Genomic DNA, 17,524 nt, shown 5'->3' on the forward strand with positions numbered 1-17,524 from the left:
AAAGGAAAGCTAATAATAAATATCTTTATAATTAGATATTGAAAACACATATACAAAACAAAACAAAATGGAAATTGAGAAGTATACATACACCCTATGCCCACTCTACATCATTTCCATGGTTTGGTAAAATATCTTACATACACATAGCTGTCCAAATTGACAGTGTGTTAACCTTCTCTGTGAAACACCCACATTTGAAATATGATCTGCAAGTGTTACACTGGTTTTATGGCCAACAGATTCAAGCATCATTGTGCCTGTCCACTTAGTTGTATGATATATAGTTTTTTACGTGTCGACATACACACGTGTGTGTGTGTGTAGTCACATTCTTTTTTTCTCTCCATTTTTTTACCTCTTTCCAACTGTTTTCTCCCCTTGTTCCTTTCTGTAGGAGAGCATAGGCTTGAAACATCAAAGACTTCTTCCATTTTTATAACTGTCAAACTAATACATCCTGTTTGTTGTTCCCTCTGCTATCCCTCTTTTGTATTTTTGTAGCATTTTGGACCATATGTGTATATATATATATATATATATATATATATATATATATATATATATATATATATATATATATATGTATGTATATATGTATGTATACAGTAATTCCTCGGTTATCACGAGTGTTACATTCCAAGACCTCCCACAGAAATAATTAAAATCTAAAAAAATATAAATACCTATGGTTGCAGAAACCCCTGAGGAGTCCACAATATAAATTTACATATATTAGCCAGAAAAATCTGCAATGTACTGAGTGTGCGATATGGTGAGGGATTACTGTATATAATTATATATATATATATATATATATATATATGTATGTATATATATGTATGTATGTATGTATGTATATGATAGGCTCCATAAGTTTTCCATCTACCAAATTCACTTCACAAGACATTGGTCAGCCCAGGGCTGTAACAGAAAGCACTTGCCCAAGGTACCACGCAGTAGGACTGGACCCAAAATTACAGAGCAGCAAAGGAAGCCTCTTAACCACACACACATGCAAGCAATTGTAAAACTGACAAGTGCTTTGTTGACTTAGCCACCCCTTTTTCAAACTGACCATAATACCATAGCTTCAAGAGGATTTCCCTGACATATTCTTACTTCTATTCTTTTTACTGGTTTCAATCATTGGGCTGCAGCCACAGAGGGGGAGGGGGAAAGGGCTGCTACCTTTAATGGTTTTAGCTGATTATATATCAACTTTAGTACTTCGATATTTCTGTTTTAGCCACATCAGCAAGGGGAAGAATGAAGTTGCTGAAGCATAAAAGGGAGGCATCTGAAGCAAATGGACATGTATGCATGCCTACATATCTATATATACGTATATACATACATGCAGTTACTCTATCCAGATTACAAATTCAGGTTTATACTTGTAATTATTGGGGCACGGGGTATATGTAACACACTGCCTAAAAATCAATCTTGAGAAATTTGGCTTCTCAAAACCAGAAAGGCGAAGGCTGATTCAAAGACTATAGGTCCATTCCATCACTGGAACTATAAAAATCTGTAAAACTTTCCAGAAGTTTATTATTTGAGTATATATGAGCATGTCTAGATATGCAAGTATATGCATGAGAAGACATACGTAAAACAAAACATACAGATCTGCACATATACATCATCATCATCATCGTTTAACATCCGTTCTCCATGCTAGCATGGGTTGGACAGTTCGACCGGGGATCTGGGAAGCCAGAAGGCTGCACCAGGCTCCGGTCTTATCTGGCAATGTTTCTACAGCTGGATGCCCTTCCTAACGCCAACCACTCCGTGAGTGTAGTGGGTGCTTTTTACGTGCCACCTGTACTGGTGCCAGGCAAGGCTGGCATCGGCCAAGGTCGGATTGGTGCATTTTATGTGCCACCTGCACGGAAGCCAGGTACATACGTACAAAAATACCTTGTTGTTGATGTTGAAATTCCAATGAAGGAGTCTTGGATCCAGGTTAAAAACCAGCTCTTTCTCTATTGGCAAGAAATATTGAAATAAAACTGAATAATTACATACAGACAGACAGACAGACAGCTTTGACAGCTTCTGTCTATCAAATCTCACTCTCGAGGCTATTGTAGAAGACATTTGACCAACGTTACCACACAGCAGGATCAAATCCCAGATCACACAGCCATATCTTAACTGTAAACAAAGTCTTTATTGATAGCCTGTGTCCAATCAATAGGTTATGCAACTCTTACAATGGAATGGAGGCAAGATACTGTCTTGCCTCTAGAACTCTGGTTTACACATCAATATTAGTCAATGGGTTGATTTATTTGTTTGTTTTATATACTAACTAATGAGATTAACTTCATTGTAACTAGTAGAATAGTGTAACAAATAGGACTAATTAGAATGTGTGTGTGTACAATAGCTAGTCTTTCGGTCTTTCTCTCACATACATACACGTAGGCATTCTCTATTTTTCTTTCACATATCTACACACAGATACTCTTTGATTTATTTATATATATATATATATATGTATAGCATATGTATGCGTGTGTGTTTGTATATATGTGTATGTGTGTGTGTATATATATACACAGATAGATAGATGTGTATATGTATGTATATATATATATATATGTGTGTGTGTGTATTTATATGTATATGTATGTGTGTGTGTATATATATATGTGTGTGTGTATATGTATGTATGTGTATATATGTGTGTGTGTGTCTATTATAGATATATATATATATATTATGGCGTATGTAAACAATTTATCTTTCTACTTGTTCTATATATATATATGTATGTATGTATAACTTCATAAGTGCCAACACACAGAACTCTTGGACCTTGAGTCATTCTGTTACTTCTAAATTTTAATAAAAATGTGTGTGTATATATATATATCAAATACACATGTACACGCACGCACACGCATACATAGGATCCTTCTTTCCCTCTTTCTCTTACATACACACACTTGCTTGCACACACATATACATGCAGGCACAATCCTCTCGATCTCCAGCTATACACGTATGTGTTATGTATGCATGTATAATGATGCTAAAATGCCTGGTTATTGATTACACATGCAAACATAGATATGCATAGATATAAAGGTGGCGTTTGAATGTTTAAATATCGATTTCTTTTAACTTGGCACCGGACCATCTTATGTAATGAAGGTCAGGGGGGGGGGATCGAGTGCGGTGGCGGTGGTGGGTGTGGGTGACAGGGGTGGAATGGTCGGCGGCGGGGAGGGATGCAAGGGCAATGGTTGACTTCATTGACCTCAATATGGCTACATTTACATCAGTGGCTTCTGAACTCAGAATGTATTGCGAAGAAACAGAATATATTGAGGCATATATTCTTCCAACACCCTGTTGTTTTCTGCCAGCTCTTTGCCATTCTAGTACCACACGTACACACATACACACACACACACACACTCTCTCTCTCTCTCTTTCTCATGCTCACTCCCTCTCACCCCTCTATATATGTGTGTGTGTGTGTATACGTGTGCATATGCATGTATTTATGTAATTGTACATCTTTATATATGTATATGTATATAATGTATGTGTATGTATCCTTAAACACATTTATACACTCATGATATACATGTACGTGCCTACATATTCACTCTCCACACACAAACATTCATGTATATGCATATATACAGCTATATAGTATTGTTTTAAAGTTTAACTATTGGTACACATACACACACACTCTCTCTTTTCATATACACCTACACATACATACATACATTCTCTCCACAAATTTGAAAACACACACACATTACACTTCACTACAATACAGTCATGCTATTCAATGCTGTTTTAATGTTTTAAGCAATTGTATGTAGACGTACAAACCCACTCACATACCTCCCCCCTCTCTCTCTTTCTGTATCTCTCGCTTTTCCTCTCCCCCATACATACAAACACTCAGAGCATTGTCTAAATGTTTAAACTTCCCTCTCTTTATCGAATCAATACTCTGGTTATTGGATCAGCAAGTTGGCTTTCTTGGATTGACAAACAAGCTCACTATTGATCCCCTACCAACTGTTGCTTTTTCTGCTCTGAGAACTGAAGATTACTCTAGTAATGTGTTGCAACATTGCAAAAAATTTACACAGCTCTACATATTCCAGTGCAAGGATTCCCAAACATTTTCCTCTGATGTGCCCCTTCATCACGACCAGACAGCGACAGTATATCTCATGTGAATAACGTAGTGTAAAAGGATTGAATACCATAGAAGAAACAATAGGCATTTCATCATCATCATCATCATCATCGTTTAACGTCCGCCTTCCATGCTAGCATGGGTTGGACGATTTTGACTGAGGGCTGGCAAACCAGACGGCCGCACCAGGCTCCAATCTTGATCTGGCAGAGTTTCTACAGCTGGATGCCCTTCCTAACGCCAACCACTCCGAGAGTGTAGTGGGTGCTTTTTACGTGCCGCTGGCATGAGGCTAGTCAGACGGTACTGGCAATGACCTCGCTCGAATCGTTTTACACATGCCACCGGCACAGGTGCCAGTAAGGCAACTTTGGTAACAATCACGCTCGAATGGTGCCCTTTTACGTGCCACCGGCATGGAGCCGGTTGGCTGCTCTGGCAATGATCACACTCGGATGGTGGTGCCACGTAGAAAACACTTGTGTCAGTTCCACATAAAAGTGCTCATGCTGTGCCACGTTAAAAGCACCCAGCACACACACTAAAGTGGTTGGCATTAGGAAGGGCACCCAGCCATAGAAACCAAGCCAAAATCAGACTGGAACCTGGTGCAGCTGTCCAGCTTGCAAGCTCCAGTTAAATCATCCAACCCATGTCAGCATGCAAAAAGGGACATTAAAGAATGATGATACTCTTTCTCTTTACTCTTCTACTCGTTTCAGTCATTTGACTGCGGCCATGCTGGAGCACCGCCTTTTAGTTGAGCAAATCGACCCCAGGACTTATTCTTTGGAAGCCTAGTACTTATTCTATCGGTCTCTTTTGCCGAACCACTAAGTTACGAGGACGTAAACACACCAGCATCGGTTGTCAAGCGATGTTGGGGGCGGACAAACACAGACACGCAAACATACACATACATATATATATATATATACATATACACAATGGGCTTCTTTCAGTTTCAATCTACCAAATCCACTTGGTCGGCCCGAGGCTATAGTAGAAGACACTTGCCCAAAGTGCCATGCAGTGGGAATGAACCCGGAACCATGTGGTTGGTAAGCAAGCTACTTACCACACAGCCACTCCTGCACCTATAATGATGATGATATTAATTTTAATTTAACCTTTTTGATACTAATCTGCCTGATATTACCCTTGGTTCCGTGATACAAATTCCATTTTAAAAAGTGATCTGAAAGAAAACCTTCAATCAAAATTTCATGTTAATTTATATTCCAAACACCAGTTTAATAAGGAAATAATGTATGTCTGTGTTTTTGTGTGATCTTGTCTTGACATTACGCAACAGTTGTAAACAAGTTTCACCTTCGTACAAGTTGTGTCGTTCATTTCCAGCCTCCTGTGAAAGCATGTCCAGACATGGGGTACAGTTACCCTACTTGGAAATGGGTGTGGGTTGACGACAGCAAAGGGTGGGCCAAGTTGTAGAAAATTTGCTTCAGTGAATTCCATCTGTTCCATGCAAGCATGAAAAAAGTGGGCATTAAAACAATGACGACAACTGTGGTAATGATGATGATAACGATGATAACGATAATGACTGTGATGATGATGATGACGACGACGAAGACAATGATGATGATCTCCTTTAGGCACTAAATGCTATCACTAAACTTGTTGCAGAGATTTACACCTGAACAAGCTAAAATGTCTAATACAAGATTCAAATATTTCCTAGTTTCGTTTATTCTTTTTTCTTATTTTCAGTTACTTTTTTTTGTTTTGTTTTCTTTAAATTTATTCTTCACTGATTCATTCATTCATTCATTCAGTCATTCATTCATTCTTGTGTAAAAAGGATTTCATCTCAACACTGCAAACCATTTAACCACAAATCAGTTTTCCAGTTAGTTTAGCATTCTATTAAAGCTCACTGAGTTGCATGCTCTCTCTCTCTCCCTCCTCAGTGTATCTCTGTCTTTCTCCACCTCTGTCTCTGTCTCTTTCTTGCTTTCTTCCTCCCGCCTTCCCTCTCTCTTACTCTCTCTTCTACTGTTAAATGAGGAGGCGCTAAGAGGATCTCATCACTTCACCTTCTGAACATCTCAGTATAGTGTCAACGACAAGATTTGAACTCAAATCTCTTTGGTCAAAAGGCCACCTCTTTATTCACACAACTGTCCTGACTATTCACCTCCCTATTCATACACCTAACCCTAATGATACCGACTCTTCCATCTTCAGGAGAATATTCACAAAAAAATAGAATAACAGTAGTATCCATCTCTCCATTTTCCTCTTTATTATTACTAAGGTGGCAAGCTGGCAGAAACATTAGCACACTGGGCAAAATGCTTAGCAGTATTTCTTCTGTCTTTACATTCTGAGTTCAAATTCCACCAAGGTCGACTTTGCCTTTCATCCTTTGGGGGTTCATAAAATAAGTTCCAGCTTAGCACTGGGGTCGATGTAATCGGCTTATCCACTCCCCCAAAATACTGCTGGTCTTGTGCCAAAATTTGAAACTATTATTAGTATTATTTAAGGTTTTTGAGCTGGTAGAATCATTAACATGCCAGGCAAAATGCTTAATAACATTTCATCCGTCTTTACGGTCTGAGTTTGAAATCTGCTGAGGTTGATTTTATCTTTCATCAATCTGGGGGCAATAAGATAAGTACCATTGGAACCCTGAGGTCAATTTAATCGACTAAGCCCCTACCCTGAACTTACTGTGCCAAAATGTGAAACCATTATTATTATTATTATTATTATTATTATTATTATTATTGTTATTATTATTATTATTATTCTATGTTTGACTTTTGCTTTATATTTGTACAAGTTGACTCCAAGTCTCACCCAGAGACCTCAAGAGACAACAGGGTTGGAAGTTCATGTTGTTGTTATGCCTAGTGTGCCATATATTTGGGGGGTGGGGGTGTTGTACTAATGAATGTCTATAAAAAAGTTTTTTTTTTTTTAAACCGAAAATTATGTTTGTTTTAAACCTTGAGATTACATAGAAAGTATTATTATTATTATTATTATTATTATTATTATTGTTATTATTATTATTATTTAACTACACTCACAGAGTGGTTGGTGTTAGGAAGGGCATCCAGCTGTAGAAACACTGCCAGATCAGACTGGAGCCGGGTGCAGCCTCCTGGCTTCCCAGACCCCGGTTGAACCGTCCAACCCATGCTAGCACGGAAAACAGACGTTAAACGATGATGATGATGATGATGATGATGATGTGGTGAGTTGGCAGAATTGTTAGCACACTGGACGAAATGCTTAGTGGTATTTCACCCATCGCTACATTCTGAATTCAAATCCGCTGAGGTCAACTTTACCTTTCATCCTTTTGGGATCATTAAAGTAAATACCAGTTGAACATTGGGGTCAATGTAATCCACTCATCTCATCACCTAAAAAATTGCTGCCCTTGTAGCAAAATTTGAAACCAGAGCTGTGGCCATGCATGTGTGTATCATCATCATCATTGTTTAACATTCGTTTTCCATGCTGGCATGGGTTAGACAGTTTGACTGAGGTCTGGAAAGGCAGCGGCTGCACCAGGCTCCAATCTGATCTAGCAATGTTTCTACAGCTGGATGCCCTTCCTAACGCCAACCACCCCAAGAGTATACTGGGTGCTTTTTACATGCCACCAGCACAAGAGCCAGTCAGGGGCCACTGGCATCGGCCATATTCGGATGGTGCTTTTTATGTGTCACCGGCACGGGAGCCACTCAGGCAGCCCTGGCATCGATCACATTCAGACAGTGCTTTTTACGTGCCACCGGCACAGGATCCGGTTGGGGGCACTGGCATCAGCCACACATATATAGTGTGTGTGTGTGTGCGTGCGTGTGTAAGACCTTGCAGTACACTCAGTATGATGCCAGCAGCAAGTCAAATCTGCAATATAGTTCTAAAATCTCAGATTCATTTATTTTATTTCTCTTGGTTTAAGGTCCTTCAGAAAAAGAAGCATGGAGACACAGTCTCTCCCCACCTTTTCAATATTGCTCTATAAAAAAAAAAATTTCTCTGGGTTCCCTTCTATTCTACCAATCTTCTTAATCATGAGTCATTTGTTATGTTTGTCATGTCAAAAGTTCATTTAAAACCCTACATCATGCTGCTGTATTTAATTTTTGAGTGTTTTGTTTGTTTTTGTTTTGTTTTTTTTTTATGCCAGACAGCAAGTTTTAGTGTTTTTCTTATCAAACATTTGATGTCAGCAACTAGCCTTGATAATTGTAAAGAGCTTTTAAACAACAACAATCTTTTCAAGATTCTTTGGAAAAATCTAAATCTTGTTCAAGCTTGTCCAAATTCACATTATACTGTTTTAATTAGGTTTTGTAGTAATGACCTAGTGTTCTCAATTAATGTTAACAGTTCTTAATGTTGTCCTTGTTGAATATTTATTTATTATTATTATTTGCAATTGGTGAAGAAAGCCTCAATGGTTTCATGGTTTCCAAGAATGCTGCCATTCACTGTTTCATTGCATTTCTGATGGTGACAGTGACAAGGAAGGGTCACCGACTACAATTTCTTAACCAAGTTTATGCCATTGCCATTTATGCACACACACATATGCATGCACATATGTTAAAGTTTGTTTTTATGTCAAGTTATATATAGAAACAATTTAACATCAAACTAGAGGATAATTTTTCATAATATATGTGTTTATTAAACTCACTGTCACTGTTGACTTTTATAGTATATCTAGGATATAATTTGAGAAAACTTTGCTCATATAACTACCAGGTCAAGTTACCTTTTAGGGTGTCCCTGATTGGCTTTCAGACAATAAGAAGTTAATTTATAAGGGGGAACTTACTTGCCATGTAGCTGACCAACTGGCTTGCTCTTATGTTGGTAGCAGATCAACTGGCCTGCTCGTATACTGGTAGCAGATCAACTGGCCTGCTCGTATACTGGTAGCAGATCAAATGGCCTGCTCGTATACTGGTAGCAGATCAACTGGTTTGCTCGTATACTGGCAGCAGATCAACTTACCTGCTCATATACTGGTAGCAGATCAACTGGTCTACTCGTATATTGGTAGCAGATCAACTGGCCTGCTTGTATACTATTACTGGATCAACTGGCCTGCACAAATACTTGTATCAGATCAACTGGCCTGCATGAATACTGGTAACAGATCAACTGGCCTGCTTGTATACTGGTAGCAGATCAACTGGCCTGCACAAATACTTGTATCAGATCAACTGGCCCGCATGAATACTGGTAGCAGATCAACTGGCCTGCTCGTATACTGGTTGCAGATCAACTGACCTGCTCGTATACTGGTTGCAGATCAACTGACCTGCTCGTATACTGGTTGCAGATCAACTGGCCTGCACAAATACTGGTAGCGAATCAACTGGCCTGCTCTTATACTTGTAGCAGATCAACTGGCCTGCTCGTATACTGGTAGCAGATCAACTGGCCTGCTCGTATACTGGTAGCAGATCAACTGGCCTGCTCGTATACTGGTAGCAGATCAACTGGCCTGCTCTTATGTTGGTACCAGATCAACTGGCCTGCTCATATACTTCCACTAGTTATATATGAGGATGAAGCCAAAATAAGGCAGAAACATATCTGAAGTTGTATCTGATATATTTTCTGGGAAAAAAGAAGAAAAAATCATTAGCCATCAGCTAATATTATTGATTTTTATTATGCCATATTTTTTCAAACTGCATATTTTATTGTACTTAAACTTTTTAATGTTCCACACATTAAATATATTAACATTTATGCAGCTAATGTTGTTTATACAGATGGTATCTCTGGAATTATTTAATGTCTGTAGTTTTTATAGTTAACCTGTAAATTGTCAATTTATTTCTCTTTGAGAGTATGCAATTTTGCCACTGTAATCATCAAATAGCTGTTACATAATTTGACTTGTACATTGTCGAATATGTTACATAAGCATTCAATTCATGTCTGAATATGCCATAAAATATTTCTGGCATTGTGTCAAACTGAGAATTGATATTTAACATGTGTGATTGTATGGTTAAGAAGTTTGCTTCCCAACTACATGGTTTCAGGTTCAATCCCACTTTGTGGCAACCTTTTTTCACTTTGCCGCTGGACTGGCTCCTGTGCAGGTGGCACATAAAAAGCACTATTTGAGCATGACCGTCGCCAGTACCACCTGACTGGCCCTCATGCTGGTGGCACATAAAAGCACCCACTACACTCTCAGAGTGGTTGGCGTTAGGAAGTGTATCCAGCTATAGATACTCTGCCAGATCAGATTGGAGTCTGGTGCAGCCATCTGGTTCACCAGACTTCAGTCAAATCGTCCAACCCATGCTAGCATGGAAAACAGACGTTAAATGATGATGATGATGATGATGATGGTACACTTATATTCTTTTCAAAATTTGGCGGCACACCTGAACTAAAGACATAACTAAAAATATAAGGAAAAAATTATATTCTTGTTAAACTGTGGCACACATAGCATCATCTCGTGGCACACCAGTGTACTGTGGCATACCAGTTGCAGAGCACTGCTATAGCCTATAGAAACTGAAAGAAACCCATTGTGTGTGTGTGTGTGTGTGTATGTGCAGATGTGGCTGTCTCATTAAGAAGCTTACTTCCCAACCATGTAGTCTTGGTTTCAGCCCTGCTTGGGGAAATGTCTTCTACTATAGCTCCAGGCCATCCAAAACCTTATGAGTGTATTTGGTTAATAGAAACTGAAAGAAGCTTGTATTTATGTGTGAGTGTGGTCATAATAGTTTACCATCGGTTTTTCTCTTCCTTTTGCCATATTATAATGTTCGAGAGCTTTTCAAAGTTTTGCATACATTTTCATTCTTTTATATCTTTTACAATTCCAAACTTTTCTTTCTTCTTTCTTTTTTTTTTATGCTGTTGTTGTTACAACTAGCTCTATTGTGTCCATATTTGGTACTTTTTCCTGCTTTCAAAAATACACATTCTGATAACCAATCAATCATTGGTCAAGTTTGATTGATATTGTGTGAGCGACCATTCACGTTGATGCCAAAGATCATGCATGCTTCAGACAAAAGGTATGTGTGAGTGTATGTTTGCAAGTATTTATGTGTGTATGTATGTGTGTGTATATATATATATATATATATATATAGAGAGAGAGAGAGAGAGAGTGAGAGAGAGAGAGAGAGAGAGAGTGAGTGAGTGAGTGAGAGAGACAGAGAGGCTGAGATACAGACAGACAGAGGGGTGGGGAGACAGACAGACATGTGTATTCTCTTACTAACTCTGTTCAGAGGGCTGTGATCATGCTGGAACATAATAAATGTTGCGTGTTTAATACAAACATATTTTTATATCAAACAGAGAAGCTTACTGTTTTTCATATCAGATAGCATTTTAATCTGTGCTTAACATAACCACCATCCTCTCCTCGCCCATATACATTAAAAATCGGTTTTTCAAAGAAGAATATCTTATTACCCTCAAACGACATCTGGACAGATTCCTTTGAGGGATACCAGACAAACCACCTATACTTGAATACATCTTAGTCAGCAACAATTCCCTGCTCAGATAGGCTATGATACCACAAAACTGACTTAAAAATTACTCAACAGATTCAGGTGGTGCCATTAGCGCTTTGCCTGTCCAAAGCATTTTCATAAGTTTGTCCTAAATGTCCGTGCTTGTTGTTAGACCTTTTTAGTTAGACCTTTCATATGTTCTTAGTAATAAATATAAAGCTTTCCTTTCATAAGTCTTAAGTTGTTCTAGTGCAGTGGCTTCCAAAGTGGGCTGTATTGACCCTCTGGTGACGGTGGGAAGTTCCAAGGGGGCATTGAAGAAAAGTTGTGCGATAATGGGGTAGCGACTCATATGGGGCAATAATGGGATGGCAATTCATGTAAAAACAACAAAATAATGGGTCCATTAGGTTAAGTTTTATTTGTGAAAAACAGTTGCTTTGAATTTGCTTCAGAAATAGGTCTATGCTTGTGATGGTTTGTTGCGGTGGGGGCGCTAGGAATATAGTCTGGGTGTCAAGGGGACAGCAGCCCGAAAAAGTTTGGGAACCTTTGCTCTAGTGGATGACAAAAATTGAGAATATGTATCATATGATGCAGGAAAACAGGAAATGTGTCCTGTGTGTCACATGTGACATGCAGGACAAGTAAAGGGCTAAGCTGGAAATGGCCTGAGCCAAGTTTATCTAATACCTATCGTTATATATTCTACATTTAAATTGTATTGTGTTCTTCCTTGAAATATTGCAATGTATGGTCTCCTTAAATGATTTGACATAGGAGTTTTCTGCAACACACAACAATTCATAATGTTTAGGCATGGTCACAGCCCTCTAAACAGAGTTGTAGTGCACCTGAGCACTGTATGCAACAATTTCTTTCATATATATATAAGTTTGGAAAAGGTAGCAAGTGAAAATTCTGTTAATATAATTATTAGCTCAAGCTTATATACATTCACTGTATATTAGCTATGAAAATAATCTAATAATGTGATGTTTGACACACAAAAATGGATATTAGTACGCATGGGAATATAAGAGATATAGGTTTGATTCCCCCTTGTACTAATACCCATTTCTTCATTCAAGGGCCTATATGCCCCAGTATTAGTCTATTTTCTATAGCCAATATATGGTGAACACTTATCAACTTCAGCATATATTTACCGAATATATATATATATATTTAAAACAGAGTCTGTGTGTGTGTATGTTCCTTATGGATTTGAAAACTGAGTTGCTGATTTTGACGTATGAAATATCAAAAGGTTCTGTAATCTTTTGACTACCAAATAAACTATATTTTTTGCACAACTCTTTTTTCACTACAAAACTAACCTTGGAAACAAAGTCAGGTCGCACACTTATGAAGTCTTTAGCTAAGGGAGGCAAATTTCAACTATATATATATGTGTGTGTGTGTGTGTGGAGGTGCAATGGCCCAATGGTTAGGGCAGCGGACTCGCGGTTTCAATTCCCAGACCAGGCGCTGTGAGTGTTTATTGAGTGAAAACACCTAAAAGCTCCACGAGGCTCCGGCAGGGGGTGGTGATCCCTGCTGTACTCTTTCACCACTCTTTCTCCCACTCTTTCTTCTGTTGGCCTGCTCGCTTAGCCAGCGGGATGGCGTCATTCGAAGGCTAAAACAATGCGAACACATTGTGACCAGCGATGTGTAACTACATCTGATGGACTGGTCGGTCACGTGATCACGTGACATATATATATATATTCAAGCAAAGTTACACAACATGGCTGAGTACAATCAGACACAAGACCCTCCACCACAGACAGTCCCAGTGGAAGACTCTCCACCCAGATATGTGTGGAAACACAAGACGGGCTACATTTTCAAACATCTGTGAGGAGAGGTTTCTCTCAGGGCTGTCTCTCAGCACAGTCTTCTCCCACATGAGTGCTCTCGAGTGTGTTAAGTGTGACTTTGTGCAGATATATTTCGTTCAACACTGCTTTGCGTGACATTTTAGTACACACAAACATATATGTATACACACACACACATACTTATACATTTTATTCCTTCATTTCATTTTACACGAGAATTTTTTGATAGTGACTTCAAAATTTCGGTTCAGTTGCCTTCATCAGACTATGTGCCAAAGATAACTAAGCTGATACTTTGAAGTCACTATCAACTTCTTTTTTTTTTTTTTGTGGCAATAAAATCAATGATACTTTACTTAAATCTATTGAGTGAGCCTTCAATTAATGTGTTTTGTATATAGAAAAATATATATATGTGTGTGTGTGTGAGAATATATGTATATATTGATGTGTTATGCTTGTATATATTTATGTATTATGTATATATGTATATCTATACATGTATGTATGTATATATATATATATATATATATATAGAGAGAGAGAGAGAGAGAGAGTCACTTAAATATAAATGTATACCTCTGTTTCTTTATATCTGTCAATGTCTTGTTTTGCATTCAATATCATTCAACTATGGTTTGTTGAACAGCATTTCTGCATCACTTCAACTTTATTCACTTGCTACTTACCTGTAATTATTGCACCTGCATTTTTTCTTTTCTTTTTCTATTTCTATTTTTTTTCGTTATTTTATTTTATTTCATTTATTTATTTTTTTGCATTATTTTTATTTTGTTTCCATTGTTTATTTATGTTTTACTTGCATGACTTTGTTGTTCTTGTTGTCATCGCTGCTGCTGTCTTTGCCGCTGCTACCTCCACCACCATCACAACCACCACCACTACCACCACTACCACCACTACTTTTATACTGATACACAGGTATCAGACGCAAAACTTTTTCAGGAGATGTCATCGACTGTGACCAACTTAACAGAAAAAGTAAGTGTCCCCCCTCCCTCGCCAAACTCTATTGAATGGCATCTTTTATTTTATGGTTTTATCTTTTCTTCTTTTTTTATATTTTATTTGCTTTCTTGCCTGCTGTTTTCCCCACACCCTTAATTAATTTTTTTTTATCTATCATTAATCACCTTTTATTTTTTTTATTTTATTTTTTTTGCATTGTTTGTAAAACTAATTGTTATTTTCTTTACAAAACTAACATGTGTAGTTACTAAACTAAGAAATAACTAAATTGATTAAAATTAATTAAATATATATAGTTTGCTTCCCAGCCACATGGTTCCAGGTTCAGTCCCACTGTGGAACCTTGAGCGCGTACTTTTAGCTGGATTGGTTTAATTAAAATGACAAACTTCATTATTATTATTATTCTGATGTGTTGTTTGGAACATAATCAGCAAAAAGTCTTACATGAAATTATGATGATTTCTTTTAAACTGGTGTGTGGGGTTACATGATAGAACAAGGGTATATTGAGGGCCAGATATATGGGCCTAAGTGTGCCATGGTTCAGGGGAGGCCCCAGGTATTGGAGCACCTCTTTAGCTCAAAGACACCTAAAACTTGAAGTTAATTTTTTTTTTAATTCATCTACAGCAGTCAAATAATTTGTAACCTCTTTTAATCCAATAGGGTTCTTTTAAAATTACTGAGCCCTCTGTTGATTTATTGGGACCCTTAGCTTTAAAAGAGCCCCTTTTGGTTATCTTATGTTTTGAATTAGTAAAATCATAGGGGAGCCTCTAAAATCTATTAGCCCAGGGGCCCCACTAGGTCTTAATCCAGCCTTAGATCTCTCATAAAAATTGTTAAAAGAAATGAATTGTTAGTCCATTCCTGAATTTCAATTAGTTTGATCTCTGATTGTCATCATTTGTTTTATTGGTGGATATGTAGGTGCAGACATGGCTATATGGTTAAGAAGTTTGCTTCCCAACTAAATGGTTTGGGGTTCTTCCTTACGGCACGGCACTTTGAGCAAGTGTCTTTGACTATTGCTTCCACCTGGCCAAATTTTTGTCAGTGGAACCAGTTGATAGAAACTGAAAGTAGCTTGTGTGTGTCTTGATATCACTTGGGAGATGTGAGTGTCACTATCATAAAAGCAATGCTGTTCATTTGCAGTCTTCTGTAAAAACATGTCTGGCTATGAAGAAATATTACCTTTGATTGGAAATAGACAAGGGTTGGTGATAGGAAGGGTATCCAACCATAGAAAATATGCATCACTGAATTTTGTTTAACCCATACAAGCATGGAAAAGTGGCTGTTAAAATGATAAAGATGCGATGCACCTAATTTCTGGCTAAGAAGCTTTATTTCTAAACTAGACACAGTAAAATGCTGTTCTCTACTTGGTTTTGAATTGACAGTCATTAGAACATTCGACAGTATATTTCATGGTATTCATTCCAACTCTTTTTGCTCTGAGTTCAAATCTCACCAAGGTCGATTTGGCCTTTCATATTTTTGAGGTCAATAAAATGTACCAATGTAGGGCAGAACTGTAGGAAAATCAACCTGGATGTCTTCCAATATTCATTCAGCTCTCTGGATTTTGAGTTCAAATCCCACTGTGGCTCACCTTAGCTGGTAGTCTTAAGTTATCAACCAGTTTGACATCACCACCTGGCACCAGGGATGTCTTTATAGAGCCCTGCTCTGTAAGCATCCAGGTTAGATCTTTGGGTTTTTGGGGGTTTTTTTAGGATAACTTCATCCCTCCATCTCATTTGTCTTGGAGGCCTTACCTCTTGAGTAGGATATAAAAAAAAAGAGGGAAAAAGTATTCTCATCTAGTCTTCTAGCATTTAGATTATACTGTGAAATGTAATGCTTATTTATTCAGTTTGTTTTGAATTAATCATGCACAATCTCATAGTTTTAAGATGTCAATGATGTGATTGTATATTTTTAGAACGACATTCTATGATAGGTCTGAAAGGCCAAGTCTGGCCAGTTTGAACATAAAACAGGTTGAATATTTGGGGCAGAAATGCCTGGCTTAGATCCTAAAGGGTTAATGTTAGAGTCATAAATTATTTAAAATTATTTTTCACAAAAGACGGCCATATTAAGCTGATGTTGAAGCTCAATCAAGTAGACCAACATTATCAATGATGGATCTTCAACAGTGATCCACAAAACTCTATCAGCCATGCTTCTTTATATATAATCCTGTTTTCTTTTTGTTATTGTTGTTTGTGTATTTTTTTAACCAGTCATTCTTTATATCCTACTATCAGTATATGTTTGTGTGTGTGTGTGTGAGAATATATGTATGTGTGTATATGTGTGTGTATGTATATATATATATATATATATAGAGAGAGAGAGAGAGAGAGAGAGAGAGAGAGACTGACAAACAGTTACCCCTTCGAGATCAATAAAATCAATTGATATGGGTATGGTTTGAACTCTAACCTTCCTAGACACTTATTGATCTTCCATTTGATTCTTTTTATCTACCAATGATCCATTGCCATCCATTCTAGATTGCTGGCTCCCATTTTCACTAATCCATTTTACAAACCACGAAAACCTCTTTGTGACTGCCCTCAACTGCATGCTAGAAATAGCAGCTAGATTTCCCTCAAACCATACACTGTTCTATTATAAAAAATATAATGGCACATGGAGCAATTTAGTAGTCTTAGAGGTATTACATCTGATTAATAAAAGACATGCTTCTTTCAGTTTTCACTCACAAGGCATTTGGTTGGCCCAAGGTACCACGAAGTGAGAATGAACCTGAAATCATCTGGTTGGGAAACAAAGTTCTTTACCATAGAACTATGTCTGCACCTTCACATGGCCACACCTGTTTAAAAATTATCTAAATTTAAAGCTTTCCATCAAAATTTTGTGTAAAATTATGTTCCAAACACCAGCTTAATAATAACGACAGTCATTTTCCTAAATACTTCATTATTTTCAAAATCACTTCCAAAATTAATTGAAAG

At 37.6% G+C, this 17,524-nt stretch overlaps 1 protein-coding gene across 3 annotated transcripts in view; it reads left to right on the top strand.

The window, feature by feature from the left end:
• The window catches only part of LOC115214175 (ADP-ribosylation factor GTPase-activating protein 1-like), a 243,056-nt gene that overhangs the window by 212,786 nt on the left and 12,746 nt on the right, over positions 1 to 17,524 (top strand). For 2 of the 3 annotated variants that reach the window (XM_029783263.2, XM_029783265.2), the window contains one exon: positions 14,478 to 14,537. The exons of the other annotated variant lie outside the window; for it this stretch is intronic. In XM_029783263.2, the coding sequence (XP_029639123.1) occupies positions 14,478 to 14,537 (60 nt within the window). The remainder of the gene's footprint in view (positions 1 to 14,477; positions 14,538 to 17,524) is intronic. 3 annotated transcript variants of the gene reach the window in all.

Source organism: Octopus sinensis, linkage group LG7, assembly GCF_006345805.1.
Source record: "Octopus sinensis linkage group LG7, ASM634580v1, whole genome shotgun sequence".
Taxonomy (NCBI): domain Eukaryota; kingdom Metazoa; phylum Mollusca; class Cephalopoda; order Octopoda; family Octopodidae; genus Octopus; species Octopus sinensis.